At 44.3% G+C, this 27,056-nt stretch overlaps 1 protein-coding gene across 2 annotated transcripts in view; it reads right to left on the reverse strand.

The window, feature by feature from the left end:
- LOC117511350 (glutamate receptor ionotropic, NMDA 1-like) overlaps window positions 1-27,056 on the reverse strand; it is a 170,047-nt gene that overhangs the window by 69,869 nt on the left and 73,122 nt on the right. The window contains exons 5-8 of one of the 2 annotated variants that reach the window (XM_034171388.1): window positions 26,694-26,756; window positions 25,819-25,916; window positions 20,964-21,085; window positions 3,823-3,997 (exon numbers count right to left, since the gene is read on the reverse strand). In XM_034171388.1, coding sequence (XP_034027279.1) covers window positions 3,823-3,997; window positions 20,964-21,085; window positions 25,819-25,916; window positions 26,694-26,756 — 458 coding nt within the window. The remainder of the gene's footprint in view (window positions 1-3,822; window positions 3,998-20,963; window positions 21,086-25,818; window positions 25,917-26,693; window positions 26,757-27,056) is intronic. The other variant, XM_034171389.1, reaches the window with a different exon arrangement.

Raw genomic sequence — 27,056 nt, forward strand, 5'->3', positions numbered from 1 at the left:
TGCACTCGGGGTCACCACAGCAAATCCAAGGTGGATCTACATGTTGAATTGGCACAGGTTTTAATGCCCTTCCTGACACAACTCCACATTACATGGAGAAATGTGGCAGGGGTGGGATTTGAACCCAGAACCTTCTGCACTGAAACCAAGCACATTAACCACTTGGCCACCACCCGTGCATACCATCCTAATTAAAGTTAGACACAATCCAACCACTAGGGGCAGTGTGCAGCCACAGTCCAGCGCCTGGTGACCGACTACAGATGTAGAGACGCTGCCTTGGTCAGGGACAGACCTTAAATAAGCATTTTTATTTTTTGGCTTGTGGGAGCAAACCAGAGTGCCCGGAGAAAAATACAAAAATGCAGTCTTTACCCAGCTCTGGATGAGGAGGTCTGGGACAAAAACAAGTGAGGAAGGGCTCCACCAAAAATGCAGTTTTTACTCAACTCTGGGTCAGGAGTACAAACAAATAACAAAAGACAAGCAGGAGTGCAACATCAAGGATTAAATACTCGCAACTGGAACTGGGATGACAGATGTCAAAGGAGACATGCAACATGTGACATACAATGGACATGCTAGGAGCACAAACCCAGGTGCAACTCCGATGTGACGGAGGATGACTGAAGTTTAAATAAAAGTTGGAGTAGAGAGGCTATATGAGTGAGAAGGGAGGCTAACTCAAGGGAAACATGGCCTGAGCAGTAAGAGGTGATGGTCTAGTGCAGTGATTCTCAACCGGGGTGCCGCGGCACCCTAGGGTGCCGTGATCGATCGTCAGGGGTGCCGTGGGTATTTTTCATATTCGCAATTACCATGAATTATTTATTTTATCCATAAAGCATAAAACGACTCAGCCTCGCGTGCTGCAGCCTCGCTCTCGTCTTAAGGCGGGACAATAACAAGGAGGCTGACGGCCGATTAAAACAGTGTCGTCTCCTTCAAAAGCCGTCTAAAATGCGGAGCTGTTGGTGTGTGTGTCAGTGCCTGTGTGTGTGCGCGCGCGCGGAGTTAACAGGCTGCAGACTGTGAGGGAGGGGCTGGCTGAGGGAGATTCCTGAATGCAGGCGCAACACGTTCAGTGCGCAGCGAGCGTGGAGCAGAGAGAGGATTGTAACCCAAGTGAACGTTAACAAAACGGAAACATGAAGCTGCCTTTACTTCTCTCTGAACTTTCTCTAAAGGTGTGATTCTGTCGTTACCGTCCTGTATGCTGAATTTATGAGACCATGAGATGAAATAAATGGTCAAATATCTTTAAAAACATATTTAAAAAATGAGAATATATGAATGAACTGAGATACAAAAAAAAAAACAACAATGTTCAGACGCAGAGATCACAAAAAGCAGGTGAGAACTCTGAACTTTAACAGCTGTTATTTTCCAAAGGTATTTATTTGTTCAGTCTTTGAGCTTAATGCAGTGTTTAAGCACAAAACGTGACTGATGAGGAGAAACAATTTCAGAAATGCAACAGAAACAACCACAAATCAGAAAAAGTTGGGACTGTATGTAAAATGAAGATAAAAATAAAAATGTTGCACTATTCCCAGTTTCTCCACTCACAGAAACCAAACGTTCTTCCAGAGTTGTGTAATTATACTACAATAGTAGAATATAAAGATGGAAAAAATAAATAAATAAATAGACAATATATTCGTCAATCACAATTATTTGTCTGACAATTAATCGTCTCCAGAAATTCCTAATCGTGACAGCCCTACTTGAGATCAGAGCGCAAAATGCTTGAGGATTTTCGAAATGCGATGTTTTCTGTATCGATTTTCTATTGCGATAATTGGGTTCTGCGCAAAACCAGAGGTAATAGAATTATATTATTATTTTAGTTGGTGGTGTGCCGCAGGATTTTGTAAATATAAAAAGGGTGCCGCGACTCAAAAAAGGTTGAAAATCACTGGTCTAGTGGTTAAAGTGTTGTGCTTGAGATCAGACGATCCTCGGTTCAAATCCCAGCCTGACCAGAAAATCACTAAGGGCAAGGTCTTTAATCCCCTAGGTGCTCCTGGTGTGTAGTGAGCGCCTTGTATGGCAGCAGCCTGACATCGGGGTGAATGTGAGGCATTGAGTCCATTTAATAGTCTTTACAAAAACAAGTGAGGAAGTGTTGCAGAGGACTACAAACAAATAACAAAAGACAAGCAGGACTAGAACTAAATACTCACAACTGGAACTGGGATGACAGCTGACTGAGGAGACATGCAAGGAGCACAAACCCAGGTGTGACCTCAATACTGAACTAAGTGCTGACAGGTGTAATAAATCAAGGGGAAACACGATGTGCGTGAGGGGCGGGGCCCTCACATGACAGCTGTCAAAAAGCTGTGCTGGCTGTGAGACAATGAGCGTGAACCAGGAGCCAACAAATGAAAGTCTAACATCTATCAGGATGCTTAGCAACAGTGCAGCGCAACATATAACTGACCACGGGGACTGGGGCCCCCAACATGGTGGAACAGACAGGCAGACCTGGAAGCCAGGAAGAGATAAGCACAGGGACAAACCCACGTGCACATGCAAACAGGAGTACAGGTGTCCTGCACTTCTTTCTCACACACACACACACACACACACACACACACACACACACACACACACACACACACACACACACACACACACACACACACACACACACACACACACACACACACACACAACAGGAAGGAGGAACAGAGGTGACCCTGGGGAGACAGGACAGGAGACCAACACACAAAATGACACAGAGACCACTGAAAAAATCCGGCTGCAGACAGAACTCCAACAGATTCATGTCTTTCATGAATGTAACATGTTATTATTGTAGTCTTCAATGATCCAGAATGTGGCTGTTTGGGTTTTCACCAGAACTAGGATATTCAGTCATGTTACTCCGGTTCGTCTCCTTTCACTGGTTCATTGTTTAGGTGACAGTACGTTTCAAGGTTTTGGTGCAAACATATAAAAGTATAAATGGTTCTGTGACCTCTTATCTTGTATAACTTGTTCGGCCTTACGTGCCGCCCTGAGACCACAGGTCAACAGGCTACAAAGTCTTTACCTACTGAGCGTGTATTTTGTGGAAAAGTCTTCTTGGTAACACTGGACAAATTCACTGGAAGTTGTTAAACTCACCTGTGTGACGTTTTCAATTTGCAAATTTCCTAATTAATCTATTTGAACATAGTGCAGTTATGCTCAATTTTGTTTTTTCCCTCAGTTCTTGACTTCTTGATTGTTTTCATGTTTGTTTGTTTGTTGATGTAATTTTGAGAATCTCTGGGTTTCTTGATGTTTTTATGGTAAAGCACTTTCAACTATCTGATTTGACTTTACTATAGAAACAAAGTTATTCATTCATTTATTATAGACGACTGCAGATCTGAATCCATACATGTTCACAATGAGTTCTCTAATACACTAAAGTTACTAGTTATGGAGCTCCACAGGGATGTGTGCTGGGAAAACTGTTGCTGACATTACATCTGCTTCCTTGTTTTTCAGAAAAAAAAACTTTCATTGTTTTTTTTAGAAGGAAAAAGGAGAATGAGATGAAAACCTTCAACCTCCTGTCCTCTCAAACACACTCTGTCGTGGGGTTTCTGGAACTGTGTGGTCTGGATTAGTACTTATGATCCACACAGAGCTCTAAAATTGAAGCTCTGTGAGGTTCTAAAATTATTAATTTCATTGTAAATGTGAAAAAAAAAAAATCAACAAAAAAACAATAAGCTTGAAGTTAAAAAAAAGAAAAGCCATTTGATGTGTGCAACATCAGTAACTAATGAAGGTGGACACGCTGAGAGTGCAGGTGGTACCAACCGTTTGAAGAGGGGCCCGGTCCTCCAGATGTTGGTGTTCCCCACGCAGCCTCGCGGTGGCTCCGTGATGTTCTCCTTCTCAAACAGCTCCTGCAATGACTGCGCCACCACGGCGACCGCGTCAGAGATGTGGGCCGACTCGTTTTTACCGTTTATCAGCTGGAGGCCCAACAGACCTGCGACACACACACACGCATGCACACACACACACGCACGCACACACACACACACACACACACGCACGCACACACATTGGAGTGTTAAATAGGCTGCAGACTGAACAATGTCCTCATTCACACAGGAATTATAATTAAAATATCAAGTGCATGCTGTAAAATTAACTTTAAAAAGTATTTAAAGGTGGTCTGAGATACACACACACACACACACACACACACACACACACACACGGGCTTCGGGCTTCAGGCTTCAGGTCAGTGTAATACCAAACTGCATGCTGGGAGTTGAAACGGAAAAATGACAACTTTTTGTCTCTGTGGGACTGAGACAGCCACATGGGGACATTATGAATCGTGGTTTGTCTTTTCCTTCACCAGACACCAGTCACACTGTGGAGAAGTATCAACATTTGTCTTTACGCATAACTAGTCAACATCCTCGAGACAACACCACACTCGCGCTGTCATATTATCACGTACCACAGCAACACTCCCTCTGCGTGTGTCGTAATCTCGGCTTTCTGTTCCTTGTTTACAGAGTCAGTCCAGTGACTCGTGCATGTTGACTACACGAGTCCCACTCTGTGAAACATTGTTGCCCCTCCTTGTCTAATCGTACTCAGGTCCGGTTATGAGACCAATACTGGACATAAAACCACCTTTTCACTTACTCAGTGTCATCTCAGAATTCAAAGCTATAGTTCTCAACTCAGTGGTGGACTACAATAATAGTCTTGATTAGAATAAATGTATACAATTAAAAATTACTTGTACGCAAGTCCTCTTTAGACCGTGAGACCAGTTAATCACTAAGGGTCTTTGGGCAAGGTCCTTAATCCCCTAGTTGCTCCCGGTGTGTAGTGGGCGCCTTGCATGGCAGCGGCCTGACATCAAGGTGAATGTGAGGCATTGATGTGTAAAACACTTTGAGCATTTGATGCAGATGGAAAAGCGTTATATAAATGCAGTCCATTTACCTCTGTCTCACCTTTGCCTTGCCTCTGTCACACCTCATTTTGCCTCTGTCTCACCTTTGTTTTGCCTCGGTCTCACCTGTCTCACCTTGGTCTTGCCTCTGTCTCACCTCGATCTCACCTCTGCCTCACCTCAGTCTCAACTCTGTCTCATCTTGTTCTTGCCTCTGTCTCCCCTCGGTCTTGCCTCAGTCTCACCTTGATCTTGCCTCAGTCTTGCCTCGGTCTTACCTCAGTCTCACCTCGGTCTTGCCTCCTTCAATGACTCATATACCTTGGTCTTGACTCGGACATGATATAGGTTGTCTTGTCTCCATCCTAAGGCCCTCCCTATTACAAAAAGACAGTAGTGCCCACCCACATTGCACTGTGGCTGCAAGATAGTGCACAGCAGTGACTTTCCAGATCTGATCCCCCCAATAAACCAGGTTTAAAGACTAAAACACCTCTGACCAAGAACAAACAAAGGCACGTGGGAAAAGGGGGCACAAAAGGAGGACAGCTTTTGACCCAAGACACCAGTGCTTTTGTGTTTCATCCAGTGGTGGGAAATAATTTATAGGATATTTAGCAGTCTGATAATATAACATTAGTATGTCAAGACTAACAAAAATGTTCTGTGAAATCACATCAAATCTCATCACTGGGTACAGAAATAAACATTTCTTACTAGAACCAGGGGTTAAACCTGATTTACCCATACAGATTAATCAGCTATTTTAACTGTATCAATCGGGTTAATTTCCTCTAATGAAACATGATCGAGATGATGTCGCTGATTGAAACTAAAAGCTGATAATCTGTCAGATTTTAAAATCTCTCAGTGGCTTCACTTTCTTTTTAATCCTCATATTTCTACATCACCAAAACAGCATTAAAACTTGAGTCTGTAAAAATACTGATTATAACAAATAAACTGTATACATTAGCTCGCTAAGGAGAAGGACACAGTGTCAGTGCACACAAGAACTTGACAGAAGCACAACATTTTAAAAAGTTGACAGATAAAAATGAACCTGATCAGCAGCAATGAAATACTTTTAAAAAAAGGAACGCTAACAGTGCTAGTGGGTGGTTTCTGGTTAGATAAAGTTAAAGTACAAATGCAGATATTTTTTTCCACATGAGGTGACAAATGTCTGGTAAAGAAAAATAACATCAAAATCCATAATGTCAGCATATTGCTGAATATTTTCTTTTAAGGAAATCCTTTTGGAAAACTGGCCCGTGAAATTATTTCCATTTTTTCTTTCCAGATATGGGTAGAAAAAACCCAAGATCATTTGTAAAGTGTAAAGGGTCAAATCAGAGCATTTTAACCCCAAACCGATGCTTTATGAAAGGAAAAACCTGATTTTATAAAATTTTAAAGTGTGTGTCATCGTGTAGAGTCACGAGAGCTTTAAACATGTTATTTTACAGCATCTGGTTTACAGTCTGTGATTGCTGATCCTCGTTCTGTGGGAACAGCGTTGTCCAGAGATTGTCGTATTCAGTGTGGGCACTACGTAAAACAGACAGCAGGAGGCGCAAGCACAGTAGCTATAGATAGGTGACAAAGTAAAGGGAAAACCTGAGAAAGACAACTGTCCTCATCCATGAGTTCATGAAGGGTCACAGAACGTTGTCCATCGTATGCCACGGCCTTCACGGTCACCAGACCTCAACCTACCTGAACACCTACGCTCGATTTTGGACCGAGGAGTCTCTTGTGGAAAAGAGGAGTTCCATCCTTACAGCAGAGTTCCACAGAGTTGTAGAATTGCACTGAAGTGATTCTTGAGAAACGTCTTACGAAGATGCGCGGCACCAAAAACTCATGTTTAAGAGACACCACCACGCTGCTCATGAAGCAACAGCTGATGCTCAAAACACTGCTGCTGCCAAATGACTTGAGACAAAACAACCTCAAACTTTGACCTCAGTTTACACAAACGATTACAGGAATTATGGGAATGTTCCACATGGAAGCTTCTACTAAACTACTGCTAGTAACTACAACTGCTAATACTAGTGAAGTACTACTACTACTACATAGCAAAATCACCAGTGCGAAATTAAGTCTATATGTGTCTACGCCAGGGGTGCCCAGGTTCGGTCCTCGAGATCTACCTTCCTGACACTCTTAGTTGTCTCCCTGTTCTGACACACCTGAATCCAATTAAAGCCTACTAACGAGTCTTTAATTGGATTCAGGTGTGTCAAAGCAGGGAGACAACTAAGCGTGTCAGGAAGGTAGATCTCGAGGACCGAACTTGGGCACCCCTGGTCTACGCTTTTCAGTGTTAAATTAACACTTTTATAGTGTTATCATTTTCAGTGTTTATTTCAAATCAACACTGTTAAATTAACACTTAAGTGTTAATTTAACACAGAGTATTTTTCTGTGTAGTAACGACGACTACTGAAGTAGAGTAGCTTGAATCTTCGACTGGACTGGGTTTGCTTGATGCGAGGATGTTTCACTTCAAATTGTGACAAGAGTCAAGACAGAAATCAGACGACCAGAGCAAGAATTTTGGGCTGAGGAAGCTTCTGCGATTTGAAGCAAAACATCCTCGTGTCACGCAACCCAGTCCAGTTGAAGATTCAAGCTTCTCTACTATGGAAACCACCTGGACAACTGAGAGCCTACACAGAGACGACTACTAAAAAAAAAAATCCTGCATCACAATTTTCACTGAAAATGGTCATGTTTTTAGGGAGAAACTACGGGACGAACGTCACTAAATGTGACAGTTTTAGTCTAAAAATGATTTCCTATAAAGAACCTTTAAACTTCTCCAACAGAGTCAAAAGAATTGAGGATTTTTAGTTTTTCAGAGTGCAGTCTGTCCGCACACTGAAGAAAATTATATATATATTTTTAATCTGAAGGTTGGTGACAGAAACTGAGGCATCGGGAGCTGATCAGGATTCTGAAACAAAAAGTTACAGCAGCAGTTTGGCGGAACCAGATTACTCATCAGTCAGAGAACCAAAGCAGGATTCATGTCCAAAGCTGCACCTGAGATCAGGAACAGAGATCGTTTCTCAAAAAGCAATTTTACAGCTGATCAGTTTTGACTTTTCAGTCAGTGATACTCAGTTCAAATCCCCGCCTGACTGGAAAATCACTAAGAGCCCTTGGGCAAGGTCTTTAATCCCCTAGTTGCTCCCGGTGTGCAGTGAGTACTTTGTATGGCAGCAGCCTGACATCAGGGTGAATGTGAGGCATTATTGTAAAGCACTTTGAGTATCTGATGCAGATGGAAAAGTGTTATATAAATGCAGTCCATTTACCATTTACTCCAAGTGGAGGCCGCAGAGCCATGTACGAGGACTCGAGTCCACACTCGCACCGAGACGTCATGCTCTCATGAGCGCCACTAGCTTAGCTTATGGCAAGCTAAAAGTGGATGCTCTTGTTTTGGCTGAACAACCAACCAGTCTCTGGGTATTCTGTGTTAGTACGCGCCCGCGGCCGATGAATTCCTGTGCAAAAAGTAGTTCCCAGACCTGCAATGACAGTGTGTTTTCATGGGTCACAAAAACATCACGCTGAGCAGGATGCCGAGACATGTGTCGGCAAGGGGGCGTAGTCACCACTTTAATACCGGGCAACTCAGTGGCCAGCGCACAGTGACGATCAAAGAATCTTGTCAAGAAACAGCTGGAAGATGCCCAAAAGCTGTGGATGTTGGCAGTGCCACACCCAGAGGAAGAAGGGAGACAACATCTGCTTCCATAAGTAAGGAACGTGTTTGGATTATGACATGTTCAACTTCAGCTTCTGTACCTGGATTCTGCCTGGAATAAAATGTGACTCATGAATGATCATCCAATAAGGAACGGATTGAAACTGGAACAGATCAGATCTGTGTAACTTCCAACACTAAGATTTCGGAATGTGTAGGTGTCAGCGTAGGTTTAATACCTTTCTTAGATAATTTAATGCAATTTAATTTTACTGGCTCTATATCCAGGTCAGAACAGTATTTTAACACAGATTTTGCGAGCTTTTTTCTGTGTGTGTTCACTCACGTATCCGCACTGAAAATGCACATTAAATCATTCCACATCCGGACACCTCCTCAATATTTTTCCTGAATGTGAAAATGACACGTCGCACTCCATGAGGGAACATTCACGTTACGTAGGCAGCACTGCAACTGCGGACTCTAGTACTCAGATACAGCTCTATGGTGTAGGCTCTGGCCCCCTGGTGGGCTGTTAAAGTACTGCACATGGGCTGCGAGAGGCTATTAAAAAAATCTTTGATTTTTAAGTTTAAAATGACCCATTTAAAAAATATATATAATAAATAATAAAACAAAACAACAGTATTAAAACGATATTTTTGTTCATTTATCGATAAGTGATTGTGATTAAAGTTTTCAAAGCTGGCGTTGTCCCACTCAGCTCGTGTTTTCCCTCCACTGTTCACATTTTACGCACCGACAGCACACACCATCACACTAACAGGACGTGCACTCTGATCTCATCAGATCAGGATCTGAAGCGGTTCCAGACATGTGGACCTGGTCTGTCTGGGGTCCTGCACCGGGGAACGGATCACGAGAAACAACGTGACCGCGAGATCCAACGAGAACCTCAGACCATCAAATATGGTTAATACCAATATGGTGGATGTTAATGCATGACCCTTGACCTAAGATGTAGGTGCCACACGGTTCTCTGACTGACTGAGGAATCCCGGGTCAGCCCGCCCCCTGCCCCTGCAGAGCACAAGGATGCAGATCTTCTACTGACCACCAGGACAAAGTGTCAAGCAGGAACCAGAAAGCAGCGGCGGCACCTTACCAGTCTGAAATACCTTCACAGTTACCGTGGCAACACTAAATGATCCCAAACCCACCCCAACTTACTGCCGCACGCCCGCCCTCGGCCACTCCCCCTCCCCCTGAATAAAAGCATGTTATTGGCTGGTGTAGTGAGAGAACGGGTGGACGAGACACACTATAATGAAACAAACACAAAGATGTTAGACACGTTTAAAGCCACAAACAGTTACAACCAGCGAGAAGAGCGGCGGCTAGCGAGCTTTAGAGACCCGGGAGGCGGGGCCAAAGCTTCAGCCGGCCACACGGCAGAACGCCGTCATCACACCAAGGTCATGACCAGAGAGACAGAAAACAAGAGAGAAGGAGAGAGAGAGAGAGAGAGAGAGGATAGAGAGACAGAACGAGAGAGAGGAGGGACAGAACGAGAGAGAGAGGAGGATAGAGAGACAGAACGAGAGAGAGAGAGGACAGACAGAATGAGAGAGAGAGAGAAGGATAGAGAGATAGAACGAGAGAGTGAGGAGAGAAAGAACGAGAGAGAGAGAGAGAAGGATAGAGAGACAGAACGAGAGAAAGAGAGAGAGAGAAAAGAACGAGAGAGAGAGAGAGAAGGATAGAGAGACAGAACGAGAGAGAGAGAGAGAAGGATAGAGAGAAAGGACAGAGAGACAGAATGAGAGAGAGAAGGATAGAGAGACAGAACGAGAAAGAGGAGGAGACAGAACGAGAGAGAGAGAAGGATAGAGAGATAGAACGAGAGAGAGAGGAGAGACAGAACGAGAGAGAGAGAGAAGGACAGAACAGAATGAGAGAGAGAAGGATAGAGAGACAGAATGAGAGAGAGGAGGGACAGAACAAGAGAGAGAGAAGGATAGAGAGACAGAATGAGAAAGAGAGGAAAGAGAGAGACAGAACGAGAGAGAGAGAGAGAGAGACGGAACGAGAGAGAGAGGAGAGACAGAATGAGAGAGAGAGAGACAGAATGAGAGAGAGAGGAGAGACAGAACAAGAGAGAGAGGAGAGAGAGACAAGAGACAGACTGAGAGAGAGAGAAGGATAGAGAGACAGAATGAGAGAGAAAGAGGAGAGACAGAACGAGAGAGAGAGGAGAGACAGAACGAGAGAGAGAAGGATAGAGAGATAGAACGAGAGAGAGAGAGGAGAGACAGAACGAGAGAGAGAAGGATAGAGAGATAGAACGAGAGAGAGAGAGGAGAGACAGAACGAGAGAGAGAAGGATAGAGACAGAACGAGAGAGAGAGGAGAGACAGAACGAGAGAGAGAGGAGAGACAGAACGAGAGAGAGAGAGAAGGATAGAGAGACAGAATGAGAGAGAGACAGAACGAGAGAGAGAAGTACAGAGAGACAGAATGAGAGAGAGAGGAGAGACAGAACGAGAGAGAGAGAGAAGGATAGAGAGACATGACGAGAGGAAGAAGGACAGAGAGACAGAATGAGAGAGAGAGAAGAGACAGAATGAGAGAGAGAGAGAGAGAAGGATAGAGAGACAGAACGAGGAGAGAGAGGAGAGACAGAATGAGAGAGAGAGAAGGACAGAGAGACAGAATGAGAGAGAGGAGAGACAGAACGAGAGAGAGGACAGAGAGACAGAATGAGAGAGAGAGAGAAGGATAGAGAGACAGAATGAGAGAGAAGAGACAGAACGAGAGAGAGAGGACAGACAGAATGAGAGAGAGGGAGAAGGATAGAGACAGAACAAGAGAGAGAGAAGAGACAGAATGAGAGAAAGAGAAGAAACAGAACGAGAGAGAGAGAAGGATGGAGAGACAGAATGAGAGAGAGGAGAGAGACAGAACGAGAGAGAGAAGAGACAGAATGAGAGAGAGAGAAGGATAGAGAGATAGAACGAGAGAGAGAGAGGAGAGACAGAACGAGAGAGAGAGAAGGATAGAGACAGAATGAGAGAGAGGAGAGACAGAACGAGAGAGAGAGAGGAGAGACAGAACGAGAGAGAGAGAGAAGGATAGAGAGACAGAATGAGAGAGAGAAAGGATAGAGAGACAGAACAAGAGAGAGAGGAGAGACAGAACGAGAGAGAGAGGAGAGACAGAACGAGAGAGAGAGAGAAGGATAGAGAGACAGAATGAGAGAGAGAGGATAGAGAGACTGAATGAGAGAGAGAGGAGACAGAACGAGAGAAAGAAGAAACAGAACGAGAGAGAGAGAGAAGGATAGACAGACAGAATGAGAGAGAGGAGAGACTGAATGAGAGAGAGAGAGGATAGAGAGACAGAATGAGAAAGAGAGAAGGATAGAGAGACTGAATGAGAGACAGAGAAGGATAGAGAGACAGAATGAGAGAGAGAGAGAGAGGGAGAGACAGAGAGAGAGTTAGAAGGTGGCGCTGTTTCTATCCCCACCTTTTTTGTTGGTTGGTTTTTTAATATGTCAACAATCAAGAAGCCTCAATAGATCAACCTTGGTGGGAATTTTATTTTGGTAGATACATCAAGGTCATTAGATTTTGTGCTAGTTTGGTCAAAGGTCAATGAAAATACCCCTCCCTCAACCAAAACAAGCCTCCTTTCACACACACACACACACACACACACACACACACACACACACACACACACACACACACACACACACACACACACACACACACACACACACACACACAAATATAAAATATAAAGTGGCCTTTTATTGTGGCCAGCCTAAGGCACACCTGTGCAATTATCATGCTGTCTAATCAGCATCTTGATATGGATTATCTCAGCAAGGGAGAAGTGCTCACTAACACAGATTTAGACAGATTTGTAAACACTAATTGAGAGAAATAATAAATAATGTATATATGTATGTGTGTATAATATACAATTCAACAAATATACAATTCTTGTATATTTGTCTGTGAATTGTTCTGTGAATTATTTCTGTAATTTATGTATCATGGCCCAAGCAGAGGGTCACCCCTTTGAGTCTGGTCTGCTTGAGGTTTCTTCCTCAGAGGGAGTTTTTTCTTACCACTGTTGCTCTGGGGGTTAGTAAGGTTAGACCTTACCTGTGTGAAGTGCCTTGAGGCAACTCTGTTGTGATTTGGCGCTATATAAATGAAAATAAATTGAAACTGAATTGAAATTATATATATATATATATATATATATATATATATGTGTGTGTGTGTGTGTGTGTGTGTGTGTGTGTGCGCGCGTGTGTGTGTATATACTCTGATGACTTTTATTTTCAAAGTAATGCATTAAAAACAACCTGTGGTTTTTGTCTTTGTTTGACTTGGACACATTTATTTGTGTATTTTACTTTTTACCTCTAAAGTAAACCCGGTTACGCCAATCAGAGGTCACTAAAATTAACATTAAATCGGTGTGTAACTTTGCAAAAACAATGTCGGACTCTGTAGTTTTCTCTGGGCCCCTCCCCAATCAGACCGGGAGTGACATGTTTAGCCGCATGTTCTCCTTGAATTGCTGGCTGTCTGAGTGGTGTCCAAAAAATGAGGTGGGCTTCATAGATAATTGGCAAAGCTTCTGGGGAAAACCTGGTCTTGTTAGGAGAGACGGCATCCATCCCACTTTAGAGGGAGCAGCTCTCATTTCTAGAAATCTGGCCAATTTTCTTAAATCCTCCAAACCGTGACTATCCAGGGTTGGGACCAGGAAGCAGAGTTGTAGTCTTACACACCTCTCTGCAGCTTCTCTCCCCCTGCCATCCCCTCATTACCCCATCCCCGTAGAGACGGTGCCTGCTCCCAGACCACCAATAACCAGCAAAAATCTATTTAAGCATAAAAATTCAAAAAGAAAAAATAATATAGCACCTTCAACTGCACCACAGACTAAAACAGTTAAATGTGGTCTATTAAACATTAGGTCTCTCTCTTCTAAGTCCCTGTTGGTAAATTATATAATAATTGATCAACATATTGATTTATTCTGCCTAACAGAAACCTGGTTACAGCAGGATGAATATGTTAGTTTAAATGCTTAGCTCAGATAAGATAATTATAGTGGGCGATTTTAACATCCACACAGATGCTGAGAATGACAGCCTCAACACTGCATTTAATCTATTATTAGACTCTATTGGCTTTGCTCAAAAAGTAAATGAGTCCACCCACCACTTTAATCATATCTTAGATCTTGTTCTGACTTATGGTATGGAAATAGAAGACTTAACAGTATTCCCTGAAAACTCCCTTCTGTCTGATCATTTCTTAATAACATTTACATTTACTCTGATGGACTACCCAGCAGTGGGGAATAAGTTTCATTACACTAGAAGTCTTTCAGAAAGCGCTGTAACTAGGTTTAAGGATATGATTCCTTCTTTTCCTCATTGAAGACAACTTTGGATGCTGTAGCTCCTCTAAAAAAGAGAGCTTTAAATCAGAAGTGCCTGACTCTGTGGTATAACTCAAACTCGTAGCTTAAAGCAGATAACCCGTAAGTTGGAGAGGAAATGGCGTCTCACTAATTTAGAAGATCTTCACTTAGCCTGGAAAAAGAGTCTGTTGCTCTATAAAAAAGCCCTCCGTAAAGCTAGGACATCTTTCTACTCATCACTAATTGAAGAAAATAAGAACAACCCCAGGTTTCTTTTCAGCACTGTAGCCAGGCTGACAAAGAGTCAGAGCTCTATTGAGCTGAGTATTCCATTAACTTTAACTAGTAATGACTTCATGACTTTCTTTGCTAACAAAATTTTAACTATTAGAGAAAAAATTACTCATAACCATCCCAAAGACGTATCGTTATCTTTGGCTGCTTTCAGTGATGCTGGTATTTGGTTAGACTCTTTCTCTCCGATTGTTCTGTCTGAGTTATTTTCATTAGTTACTTCATCCAAACCATCAACATGTTTATTAGACCCCATTCCGACCAGGCTGCTCAAGGAAGCCCTACCATTATTTAATGCTTCGATCTTAAATATGATCAATCTATCTTTGTTAGTTGGCTATGTACCACAGGCTTTTAAGGTGGCAGTAATTAAACCATTACTTAAAAAGCCATCACTTGACCCAGCTATCTTTGTTGTGTGTTGGGGGGTGTGGCTGGATGTTTTGGTGTTCTTTTCTTTTCTTTGCTCTTCAGGTGGCATGGAAACTGATTTGTCTGTGGAGAAGGTGCTGGCTGAAGAATCCTCACCCTCATCAACATCATGTGAAGCACCTGTGACTGGTGCTCACATGCAACCTTAAAGACTTTCAGCTGAAGCAGATAATTGGATGGCGTTCTGCTTTTAAGGCATGTGTGATTCAAGCAGAACTGCCGGGAACTCGACCTTGTGATGTTCGTTTGTGAGACGCTGAGGACCGCACCTGGGTTTGACACATCGAGCCCGTGAAGCAAGGAAGGGTGAGGACACATGCTGTCAGCACACATTAAAGGTAATTAAGTATTTGACTAATTGTTGATAGTAACTTGGTGTTTTGTTACACAGTATACTTGAATTGTGATGAGAATTGTGCAGTTTGCATCTCACTGCTGTGGCGTGCAGGATAAGTGATCCTCCACTTGTTGTGAGAAGCTGCTCATTTGCATAAAGTTAAAAAATACAGACCTGAATGTGTTGCTGATAGCGTGTGTCTTTTGAAAGACATTGTTGTAACTGCTGACTTACCTCACATCTTCTTTGCTTCACAGAGAGTCAGTTTGTCGTGTCCACCTGGGGGGTGTTTGTCTGGTGGTAGTGGGTCCAGGAGCGCCGGACTTCTCTCCTTGCGGGTGCTGGAGAGCGTGCCAGCAGTCACTCCTCCAGAAAGACGTTGGTTTTAGTTTTGTACATTTTAATTAGGCACAGGTGAAAAATAAATTGTTTTTGTTGTTGGAACCACTTTCTGGTTATTTTTAGCGCTGGGTTCTGTCTGACGCAGGTTCGCTCCTCAATCCGCGTCGACACATAACAGTAGTTCCCGGCCATTCCATAATGGACCCAGCGGCAGAAGCGGTTCCATTTGTCGAAAACGTTCAAGAACACTTGGAGAACATACGGGAGCAATTACAGCATCTCGCGAACCAAATTAAACAAACAGACGCCCGTGTTACGGAGCTTGCAGCGCAAGCCGTTCTGCTTCCTGCTGCTCCAGCTGCGGCACTATCGATACCGGTGCCGATAACTCCGTCACCCACAGGTTGGAATGCCGCAGTTTTACGAGGCGTATTTGTAGATGGGTTGGGTGAGTCATTGAAAGCCGAGCTGGTAGTCCGTGACGAGCCAAACGAATTAGATGAGCTAATATCGTTGGTGATTCGTCTAGATGATCGGATGAAGGAGCGTGGACGCAAGAGAGGACGCCCATCAGAGCGGGTTTTTTCGTCTCGGGGCTTTCCCCGACACAGATCTGGGCCGCCTCTTCTTTGCCCCACTGAGGCTCCTCCGACGGGACCTCTGGCTCCTCCTGTTGACGAGCCCATGCAGCTCGGACGAGCAGAGATTACTGTATTGCCCCGACATGTAAACGTCAAGAGAAATAATGGTGACGTGTCTCCAAGTGTTCCGTGACAGGCAACATAACACACATAAAAAAAAAAAAATAAAAAAATAAAAAAATCTAGCATGGGTTTTTTTCCTTAAATAGGGGTTATAATTGTATGGGGAGTCAGAGGCGTATCTGGTGGAGTGACTGTTAGGTGGTTGGAAGTCCGCCTGAGCTCACGTCTTTATTAATTTTTTATGTGTTTTTAGGTATTTTCTGTTTGGGTTGTTGGGTCGTTTTATTTTGTTGTTTTTTATTTCTCTACATCCCTAACCCCAACCTCACTTGCCCCAAGACCGTTTGTCTTGTGGGTGGTGGGGTGGTGCAGGTTGGTCACGCTGAGCATTCTCAGAAGACCTCTGCACCTAGGGGGGGGTGTTAGAGGCGTTTTTTTTGGTTTGGTTAGGGCCCGGTTCCACTCCAGCCTCGGTGAGCCTTTGTACCGTTCGTCATTGGTGTTGCCGGGGTGTGGTGCAGCGGAGACTTACCTCAGTCGGAGGGGTGGGCCGATCTGTTGCCGTTCGCCATTTCGGTAGTTCCACCCCTCCCGAGAGGCTGGGGTATGGTCGAGTTGGGGCACCGGACGTATTTCCGGTTCTCTGCTGCACCTTGGGGTTGGAGCTGGGTTAGTTTTTTTTCTGTTCCCTTCTCCGGCTTGATATTTTGAGCCATTCGCCAAAATTGAGCCGCCGAAGGCTCTGGGAGGGACCTGGGGTCTTTCGAGGTGCCGGGGAGGGTAACAGGGTTTACAGTCATTTTATATCCCCCCGGGGTTGTTTTTGGTAGTCCTCCGGGGGTTGATGTTTGATTTTGTTCTGTTTCCTTCCGGGTTCCACCTCCAGGGTTGATGGGACGGTCCTCTGGGGGGGAATTGGCTTGGGGCCAACTGGCCAAGTGTGACCGGGTCTGGGGTTCCGGGGTTGTGGGGAGGGTACCTCCTGGGGTTGATGGTACGGTCCCCTGGGGGGCGCCGTTTTGCTCCATGTATACCTGGGGACCTGTGTGGGATCATGGTTCTGGCTGTTCCTCCTGGAACTGGCGATGAAGGCCTTCTGGGGGGGGGTTGGACTCTGCAGGTCATTCTGGGGGGGTTGTTTGTTATTTTTCTTTTATGCATTTCTGTTTGTATTGTGTTTGTGGGGCTGTGTTGGGTTTTGGCGTTTGGGAGTTTTTCTTTTCTTCCCGGGGTTTGATGGGACGGTCCCCTGGGGAGGTTTTGGGTGGGTTTTATGTTTTTTTTCTGTGTGTTGGAGTGTATTGGGGTATGTTTTGGGGCTTTGTTGATTCCAGCCGGCCTTCCAGCTGCGGTGCCTGTCCTGCTGTCTACTTCCTGACGTGGACCCTGGAGGGAGGTGCTGTTCTCGGGTCTGGTCTGTTCGGTCGCCGGGAGGCTTCCCGTTGATGGGGGGGTACTGTTGTGTGTTGGGGGGTGTGGCTGGATGTTTTGGTGTTCTTTTCTTTTCTTTGCTCTTCAGGTGGCATGGAAACTGATTTGTCTGTGGAGAAGGTGTTGGCTGAAGAATCCTCACCCTCATCAACATCATGTGAAGCACCTGTGACTGGTGCTCACATGCAACCTTAAAGACTTTCAGCTGAAGCAGATAATTGGATGGCGTTCTGCTTTTAAGGCATGTGTGATTCAAGCAGAACTGCCGGGAACTCTACCTTGTGATGTTCGTTTGTGAGACGCTGAGGACCGCACCTGGGTTTGACACATCGAGCCGTGAAGCAAGGAAGGGTGAGGACACAAGCTGTCAGCACACATTAAAGGTAATTAAGTATTTGACTAATTGTTGATAGTAACTTGGTGTTTTGTTACACAGTATACTTGAATTGTGATGAGAATTGTGCAGTTTGCATCTCACTGCTGTGGCGTGCAGGATAAGTGATCCTCCACTTGTTGTGAGAAGCTGCTCATTTGCATAAAGTTAAAAAATACAGACCTGAATGTGTTGCTGATAGCGTGTGTCTTTTGAAAGACATTGTTGTAACTGCTGACTTACCTCACATCTTCTTTGCTTCACAGAGAGTCAGTTTGTCGTGTCCACCTGGGGGGTGTTTGTCTGGTGGTAGTGGGTCCAGGAGCGCCGGACTTCTCTCCTTGCGGGCGCTGGAGAGCGTGCCAACAGTCACTCCACCAGAAGGACGTTGGTTTTAGTTTTGTACATTTTAATTAGGCACAGGTGAAAAATAAATTGTTTTTGTTGTTGGAACCGCTTTCTGGTTATTTTTAGCGCTGGGTTCTGTCTGACGCAGGTTCGCTCCTCAATCCGCGTCGACACATAACAATCTTAGCTAATTATAGGCCAATCTCCAACCTTCCTTTTCTCTCAAAAATTCTTGAAAGGGTAGCTGTAAAACAGCTAACTGATCATCTGCAGAGGAATGGTCTATTTGAAGAGTTTCAGTCAGGTTTTAGAATTCATCATAGTACAGAAACAGCATTAGTAAAGGTTACAAATGATCTTCTTATGGCCTCAGACAGTGGACTCATCTCTGTGCTTGTTCTGTTAGACCTCAGTGCTGCTTTTGATACTGTTGACCATAAAATTTTATTACAGAGATTAGAGCATGCCATAGGTATTAAAGGCACTGCGCTGCGGTGGTTTGAATCATATTTGTCTAATAGATTACAATTTGTTCATGTAAATGGGGAATCTTCTTCACAGACTAAAGTTAATTATGGAGTTCCACAAGGTTCTGTGCTAGGACCAATTTTATTCACTTTATACATGCTTCCCTTAGGCAGTATTATTAGACGGTATTGCTTAAATTTTCATTGTTACGCAGATGATACCCAGCTTTATCTATCCATGAAGCCAGAGGACACACACCAATTAGCTAAACTGCAGGATTGTCTTACAGACATAAAGACATGGATGACCTCTAATTTCCTGCTTTTAAACTCAGATAAAACTGAAGTTATTGTACTTGGCCCCACAAATCTTAGAAACATGGTGTCTAACCAGATCCTTACTCTGGATGGCATTACCCTGACCTCTAGTAATACTGTGAGAAATCTTGGAGTAATTTTTGATCAGGATATGTCATTCAAAGCGCATATTCAACAAATATGTAGGACTGCTTTTTTGCATTTACGCAATATCTCTAAAATCAGAAAGGTCTTGTCTCAGAGTGATGCTGAAAAACTAATTCATGCATTTATTTCCTCTAGGCTGGACTATTGTAATTCATTATTATCAGGTTGTCCTAAAAGTTCCCTAAAAAGCCTTCAGTTAATTCAAAATGCTGCAGCTAGAGTACTAACGGGGACTAGAAGGAGAGAGCATATCTCACCCATATTGGCCTCTCTTCATTGGCTTCCTGTTAATTCTAGAATAGAATTTAAAATTCTTCTTCTTACTTATAAGGTTTTGAATAATCAGGTCCCATCTTATCTTAGGGACCTCATAGTACCATATCACCCCAATAGAGCGCTTCGCTCTCAGACTGCAGGCTTACTTGTAGTTCCTAGGGTTTGTAAGAGTAGAATGGGAGGCAGAGCCTTCAGCTTTCAGGCTCCTCTCCTGTGGAACCAGCTCCCAATTCAGATCAGGGAGACAGACACCCTCTCTACTTTTAAGATTAGGCTTAAAACTTTCCTTTTTGCTAAAGCTTATAGTTAGGGCTGGATCAGGTGACCCTGAACCATCCCTTAGTTATGCTGCTATAGACGTAGACTGCTGGGGGGTTCCCATGATGCACTGTTTCTTTCTCTTTTTGCTCTGTATGCACCACTCTGCATTTAATCATTAGTGATCGATCTCTGCTCCCCTCCACAGCATGTCTTTTTCCTGGTTCTCTCCCTCAGCCCCAACCAGTCCCAGCAGAAGACTGCCCCTCCCTGAGCCTGGTTCTGCTGGAGGTTTCTTCCTGTTAAAAGGGAGTTTTTCCTTCCCACTGTAGCCAAGTGCTTGCTCACAGGGGGTCGTTTTGACCGTTGGGGTTTTACATAATTATTGTATGGCCTTGCCTTACAATATAAAGCGCCTTGGGGCAACTGTTTGTTGTGATTTGGCGCTATATAAATAAAATTGATTGATTGATTGAAAGTTTCATTTGGTAGAATTGATTAATTTCCTCATTACACAGTAACAGAACGTGTTCCCGACCCGATCTTCTTCAGGTTCCCAATGTGTGACCTATTACTCTCATATATGACACGGTTTATGTTCCGTACATCATGTCCGGGGTATTTATTTGCTGAATTTCTGCTCATTTCCATGAAAACCTTTATCATTTAAATTTTGTGAAAATGTTCTTGTGATGAGATACATTCAAAAAAAAAAAAAAAAAAATTTACATATTTTTTAAATATTTCAAACTGATTTTTGATAAACTCGCACTGTTTTTCAGTAAAGTCGGGAGGAAAAACATGAGTCTTAATTATAATTTGAATATTAATTGTTAATTTACACTGATAAAAAAAATCTGTCTCTGGACATTTTGGGGTTTAAAAACACTTTCATCAAATTCAGTCTTGAAGTCTGAAACTCGAGAAGACAAAAATAAAAATCAACATAAAGCCTTTGATGACTTTGTGTTGCTGCTTGTGTCTTTTGATTGGGACTCTGGTGTCAAACTTGATGTCTTTATCAGCGTCTGTCTCACAGAAAACCTTTCCTGTGACTGCACTGAGTGAAATGTCCACAATTAGACTTAAAATATTTTTTTTTTTTTTTAATAGGAGGATGGAAGCAGCGCCACAGAGAGAACAGAAGCGGTGCTGTGGTTGGCCACGTACCATCTGGGGCTTCGTTCAGAGCTTTGCCCGTCATTTCCCTCTCGCCAACCATCCAGACGTAACCGGCGCCCGTCATGTTGAGCTGCCGGGCAGCTTTATACACAGCCGCCGCTTCATCCTCACTGCAAAACAACAAAAAGTGGGAAACTTCATCAGATGTTTCCGATGAAGTGTAACCTGCAGCGTGTTTGACTCTCACTGGAATCAAACACACGACCTTGGGTACGAGAGGTGGACGTTCGAACACAGAGACTAAAAGGCAACGCTTCTGGCTTCTGTCGCCACACTGGAGAGACGTCTCTCACCGCACAGCACCTACTGGCTGCTGTTACAGTGGCCAAGGTGGCCACCAGACCAAGTGCAGTCTGGGAGCATGGGTGCACTGCGTCCTGGATGGCAACCACTCATGCAGACATGAGCTTTGGAAATGAAGTAAACCAACATCCAAGCTAATTTTGAGCTACATGCAGCTTCAAGCACACCTGTCAGACACGTATACAGAGCTTCCAGAAAGTATTCACAGTGCTTCACTTTTTCCACCATTTGTTATGTTACAACCTTATTCCAAAATGGAGGAAATTCACTTTTTTCCCTCAAAATTCTACTCACAACACCCCATAATGACAACATGAAAAAAATGTGTTTTTTTTTTAGATTTTTTTCAAATGTATTAAAAAAACTAGAAGCACTCAGGGAGTGCAAACCTCTGCCAAGGCCATGGGGTCACAGACGCCATAACATCTACACGCCGTGGAATCATTGAACCTAAAAAAGTCTAACAATGATGTTTGCTCAGTAGTAAAAAAAGTTTCATCTGCTGTGACTGGATAGCATGTATCCTTAGCGCTTGGCATCACAGTTTATTGCAACTTGCACCTTTCCCAGAAGCTACTGTCATCTGAACACTGATACTGATATTGCATGTGCTTATAGACAAAAACAAATAAGAGACAAAATTTAATTTATTATTCAACTAAACTGCAAATATATGAATTTTTTAACATTTATGAAACACTTCTCTAAACAAAGACATAGGGTCACTGAACCTAGAGAGATTGTTGTGTGGGCCGCTGAAGAGGAGGTACTGCTGGCCCACCACCACCAGAGGGCGCCCTGCCTGGAGTGCGGGCTCCAGGCACCAGAGGGCGCTGCCACCTCACAGGAGCAGCCGGGGTGACAGCTGTCACTTTTCACCGACGACAGCTGTCATCAATCACCAGATCTACTGAGGTATATCAGCAAGACGGCATCTCCACCTCATTGCCGAGATATCGCTCTACTAAGGAGGTAATATTCTCAGCTGACTGTGTTTGTTGACAGGAATATCTGTTACTTGTGTGAGTTGGACAATATTCATTCTGTTCCTTTTTTCGATGAGAGGTGGAGGTGGTTTCCCACCATACGTGTTGCTGGGTGCACACGCACCCACTTCTAACTGTGTTTGCTCCTCGCCAGCAGTACCAGATCCGACACGCGGAGGCAGTGGCCACCTGGGAGTTCGGGACTTGGCGGCTCCAGTATTCCCGGGGTTCGGTGGCGGAGGAAATCATGTGGTTCCGGTTCGACTTCGGACTGATGTCTCCTATCTTCGAGCCTGCCCACATGACATCTTGTATTTGACTTCATTCACTATTGTAATCTGTTGTTGTTGTGCATTTTCACAACAGTAAAGTGTTGTATTTAGCTTTATCCATTGTCCGTTCATTTGCGCCCCCTGTTGTGGGTCCGTGCTCCTACACTTTCCCAACAGAGATTCCCTCCTTGGCACAGTGATCTATTCAACAATTCAGTGTTACAACCAAAACTATGATACATACACTTTTCTTTCTTTATATTTGACATCCTTGACCATGAAAACATACCACTAGAACTTGGAATCACTTTTATGTCTTTATTAGTTCAAAAGTTATTGTATAAAAACGATTTTTCAGTAATGGCGGTTTTCTTCTGGATCTAGCTCTATAACATTTGAAGCTACATGTTGTGTGGGCCGCCAGAAGAGGAGGTACTGCTGGCCCACCACCAGAGGGCGCCCTGCCTGAAGTGCGGGCTTCAGGCACGAGAGGGCGCTGCCGCCACGGACACAACCGGGACAGCTGTCAAGCGATAATGAGTGACAGCTGTCACCCATCTGCTCTACATCATCTCACTCCATAAAGACCGGACGTCGTCTCCATCTGATTGCCGAGATATCATCTACCTGTGAAGGTAATATTCTCTGCTGTGTCAGAACTGTGACTTACGTGTGATCTGTTTGCAGCCGTTTTCCTGTGGAGCCTTGTCAGCTGATTGGTGGTTTATGAGAGTGCCGAAGTCTTCGCCTCTCACTCCTTCCAGATAAGTGCTTTAACAGGAGCTGCACATGTGTGTGATTAGAGGTGGAGGTGACTTTCCACCTTCTGACTGTTTTTGTTGCTGGGTGTGCACACACCCACATCTCACTGTTTGTGCTCCTCGCCAGCAGTACCAGATCCGACAGTCGGGGACGGTGATCACCTGGGAATTCAGGACTTGGCGGCTCCAGTATTCACCGGGTTCTGTGGCGGTGGAAATCGTGTGGTTCCGGCTCTTCTCAGGACAGACGTCTTCTATCCTCGAGCCTGCCCACACGTCACCTTTGTGAATTGACTATAATCAGATTCTGAGATTGTCTGTATATTCGTTGTGCACATTCACAACATTAAAGTGTTACCTTTTGGCTCATCTATTGACCGTTCATTTGCGCCCCCTGTTGTGGGTCCGTGTCACTACACTCTCCCCAACACTACATCAAATCTGATAACACCTTACTGAATCAGTACAGATTCAGCTACAGTTTGGTGTTAATTGTGCATCTCTAGCTTCATTTGTCACCTCACACTGACACATTTTCTATTTTCCCTATATTTTTGCATATTCTGGATCACCAGATCCGGAATCCGGATCCGATCATCACCAAACCTTGTTGTTTGATAGAATATTTGACTATGTTACACCCTAATTTTTTTTCAAGCCTTTCTGCCTTGTTTTTGTGGAGTTAGAAACTAGAATGTCAAAATTCCCCCATCCCACAATGGTGAAGTATCCTTTAAAAAATTCCTGGATCAGGATCGTGATCCGGATCACCACTAAAATTTAATCACTTGTTCTTCTTGTCATTTCCAACCACTCCACAAAATTCTATCAAAATCTGTTCAAAACTTTTTGAGTTATCCTGCTGAAAAACAGACAGACAGACAAACAAATGCGACCGAAAACATAACCTCCTTGGCGGAGGTAACAAACAAAAAACTAAGGAAGCACAGGTACATAAGTATTCACACTCTTTGATCAATGCTTTGGCAGCAATTCCAGCCTCAAGTCTTCTTGAATATGATGCCACAAGCTTGGTGCACGTATCTTTGGACAGTTTGGTCCATTCCTCTTTGCAGCACCTCTCAAGCTCCATCAGGTTGGATGGGGAGCGTCGCCGCACAGACATTTTCAGATCACTCCAGAGATGTTCAGTCAGATTCAGGTCTAGGCTCTGGCTGGGCCACTCAAGGACATTCACAGAGTTTTCCTGAAGCCACTCCTTTGATATCTTGGCTGTGTGTTTAGGGTCATTGTCCTGCTGAAAGATGAACGGTCGCCCCAGTCTGAGGTCAAGAGCGCTCTGGAGCAGGTTTTCATCCAGGATGTCTCTGTGCTTTGCTGCATTCATCTTTCCCTCAATCCTGACGAGTCTCCCAGTTCCTGCTGCTGAAAAACATCCCCACAGCATGATGCTGCCACCACCATGCTTCACTGTAGGGATGGTGCCTGGTTTCCTCCAAACATGACACCAAAGAGTTCAATCTTTGTCTCATCAGACCAGAGAATTTTGTTTCTCCCGGTCTGAGAGTCCTTCAGGTGCCTTTTGTCAAACTCCAGGTGGGCTGCCATGTGCCTTTTACTAAGGAGTGGCTTCTGTCTGGACACTTCAACATACAGGCCTGATTGGTGGATTGCTGCAGAGATGGTTGCCCTTCTGGAAGGTTCTCCTCTCTCCACAGAGGAATGCTGGAGCTCTGACAGAGTGACCATCACGTTCTTGGTCACCTCCCTGACTAAGGTCCTTCTCCCCTATCGCTCAGTTTAGACGGGCGGCCAGCTCTAGGAAGCATCCTGGTGGATCTGAACTTCTTCCATTTACAAATGATGGAGGCCACTGTGCTCACTGGGACGTTCAAAGCAGCAGAAATGTTTCTGTACCCTTCCCCAGATTTGTGCCTCCAGACAATCCTGTCTCAGAGGTCTACAGACAATTCCTTTGACTTCATGCTTGGTTTGTGCTCTGACTGTCAACTATGGGACCTTATATGTAGACAGATGTGACTTTCCAAATCATGTCCAATCAACTGTGGACTGCAATTAAGCTGTAGAAACATCTCAAGGAGGATCAGGAGAAACAGGAGGCACATGAGCTCAATTCTGAGCTTCATGGCAAAGGCTGTGAATATTTATGGACGTGTAATTTCTAAGTTTCCATAAACCTCAAACTTTTTTACATTGTCATTATGGGGTATTGTGGGTGGATGTTTGAGGAAAAACGCATTTGTTTCATTTTGGAATAAGGCTGTTACATAACAAAAGTGAAGTGCTGTGTAGACTAGGTCAATGGTGTCCAAAGTGTTCCAGAAAGGGCCGAGAGGGTGCAGGTTTTCGTGGCAGTCACTGACTCCAGCAGGTGATTTCACTGATGAACTCATCCCATCTGCTCAAAGTGATGTTCATCAGTGAAATCACCTGCTGGAGTCAGTGGCTGCAAAGAAAACCTGCACCCTCTCGGCCCTTTCTGGAACACTTTGGCAACATGAACATCAAAGTGAAAGACTGAACTCATAATCACACAAACCTGGCAGACAGGATGATGACACGAGCCTCCAGGTCTTTGGCCTCCAGCAGCAGAGCCGTCAGATTGGTGTCCTGGCTGAAGAGCAGCACCTTCTCCGCCTGGCGAAGCACAGTGGGTCACACCGTGAAACAACACACAGCAGCGTCAACTATGAAATGACCCCCCCCACGAGACCGTGTGCCTGAGTCCCCAGCATCACCCATGCTCCCTCTCACCCACGCTACAATGGGAGGAGGGGGGCGGGGCCAAAAATGGAGAGAAAAGGTTTGCAGGAACTGCTGAACTGAAACAAAACTAAAACATTTAGCTTGACAAAAATGAAATGATTGTCAAAATGCTCTGCGTGTTATTGTGGCACATGCAAACTGAGGTGCTTTCAAGACTCCAACCAGCCAACCAATCAAGGACGTGCATGTTAGAGTGCGCTGATGCAACCGCAAACGAAAAAGAACAAAGTGGAAAGGAGAAAGGGGGAGCAGGAGGGGAGGGATGAGGAGGAGAAAACCAAAGAAATGGAGGTTTGATGTTGCAGAGGAAAGAGAAGAGAGAGTGAGTCCTGGCGGCCCGTTCCTCAGATCTGCAGACTGAGCCAAGCCTCCAGTCGGCTGCATGCAACCCTGCACATGGACACAACTCAGGAGGAGGAAGGACGTCTCTCCTGCAAGTGTCCACCCGTTCCTGTGTGGAGGAATCATGAGAGATGAAGAAGAAAACAAAACGTGATGGTGGAGAGAAGACGTGCCACCAGGATAGTTCAGAGTCTATTTCTGGAGCTGGGTTGGATTTTGGGCGGGGCTGACTGGTGTTTGGCTACTACTGGGCGAGCTCGGAGACTGGTTGGGCGGCGTGCATCATTTGACCATGCAAGTTTATACCTTAGGTGTTCTCCTGAAGTCAATGTTCTGTAGGTCGAAGGTTTCATAGTTCCTGTTTTTAGTCTGATGGTTGATGTGCACAGAGAAAATATGCAGACAAGATTACAGACAGTCAGAAACAAAAAGCATCCCAACAAAACTTTACTGTCTCACGTTCCTCTTTCAGCTCAGGAGGCGGACGGGACGCACAAACACATCAGTCCACACCCAGCTGTGACATCACAACCACAGCTGTCACGCCACATTTTCAAGTCTTTTTTTAGTCACTAAAATTTGATAATGTGTCATCCTGACATTATCTTTAATATATAATAACAAGAATAATAATAATAACAACAACAATACGTTCTCCATAAGGACAAG

Source organism: Thalassophryne amazonica, chromosome 5, assembly GCF_902500255.1.
Source record: "Thalassophryne amazonica chromosome 5, fThaAma1.1, whole genome shotgun sequence".
NCBI lineage: Eukaryota > Metazoa > Chordata > Actinopteri > Batrachoidiformes > Batrachoididae > Thalassophryne > Thalassophryne amazonica.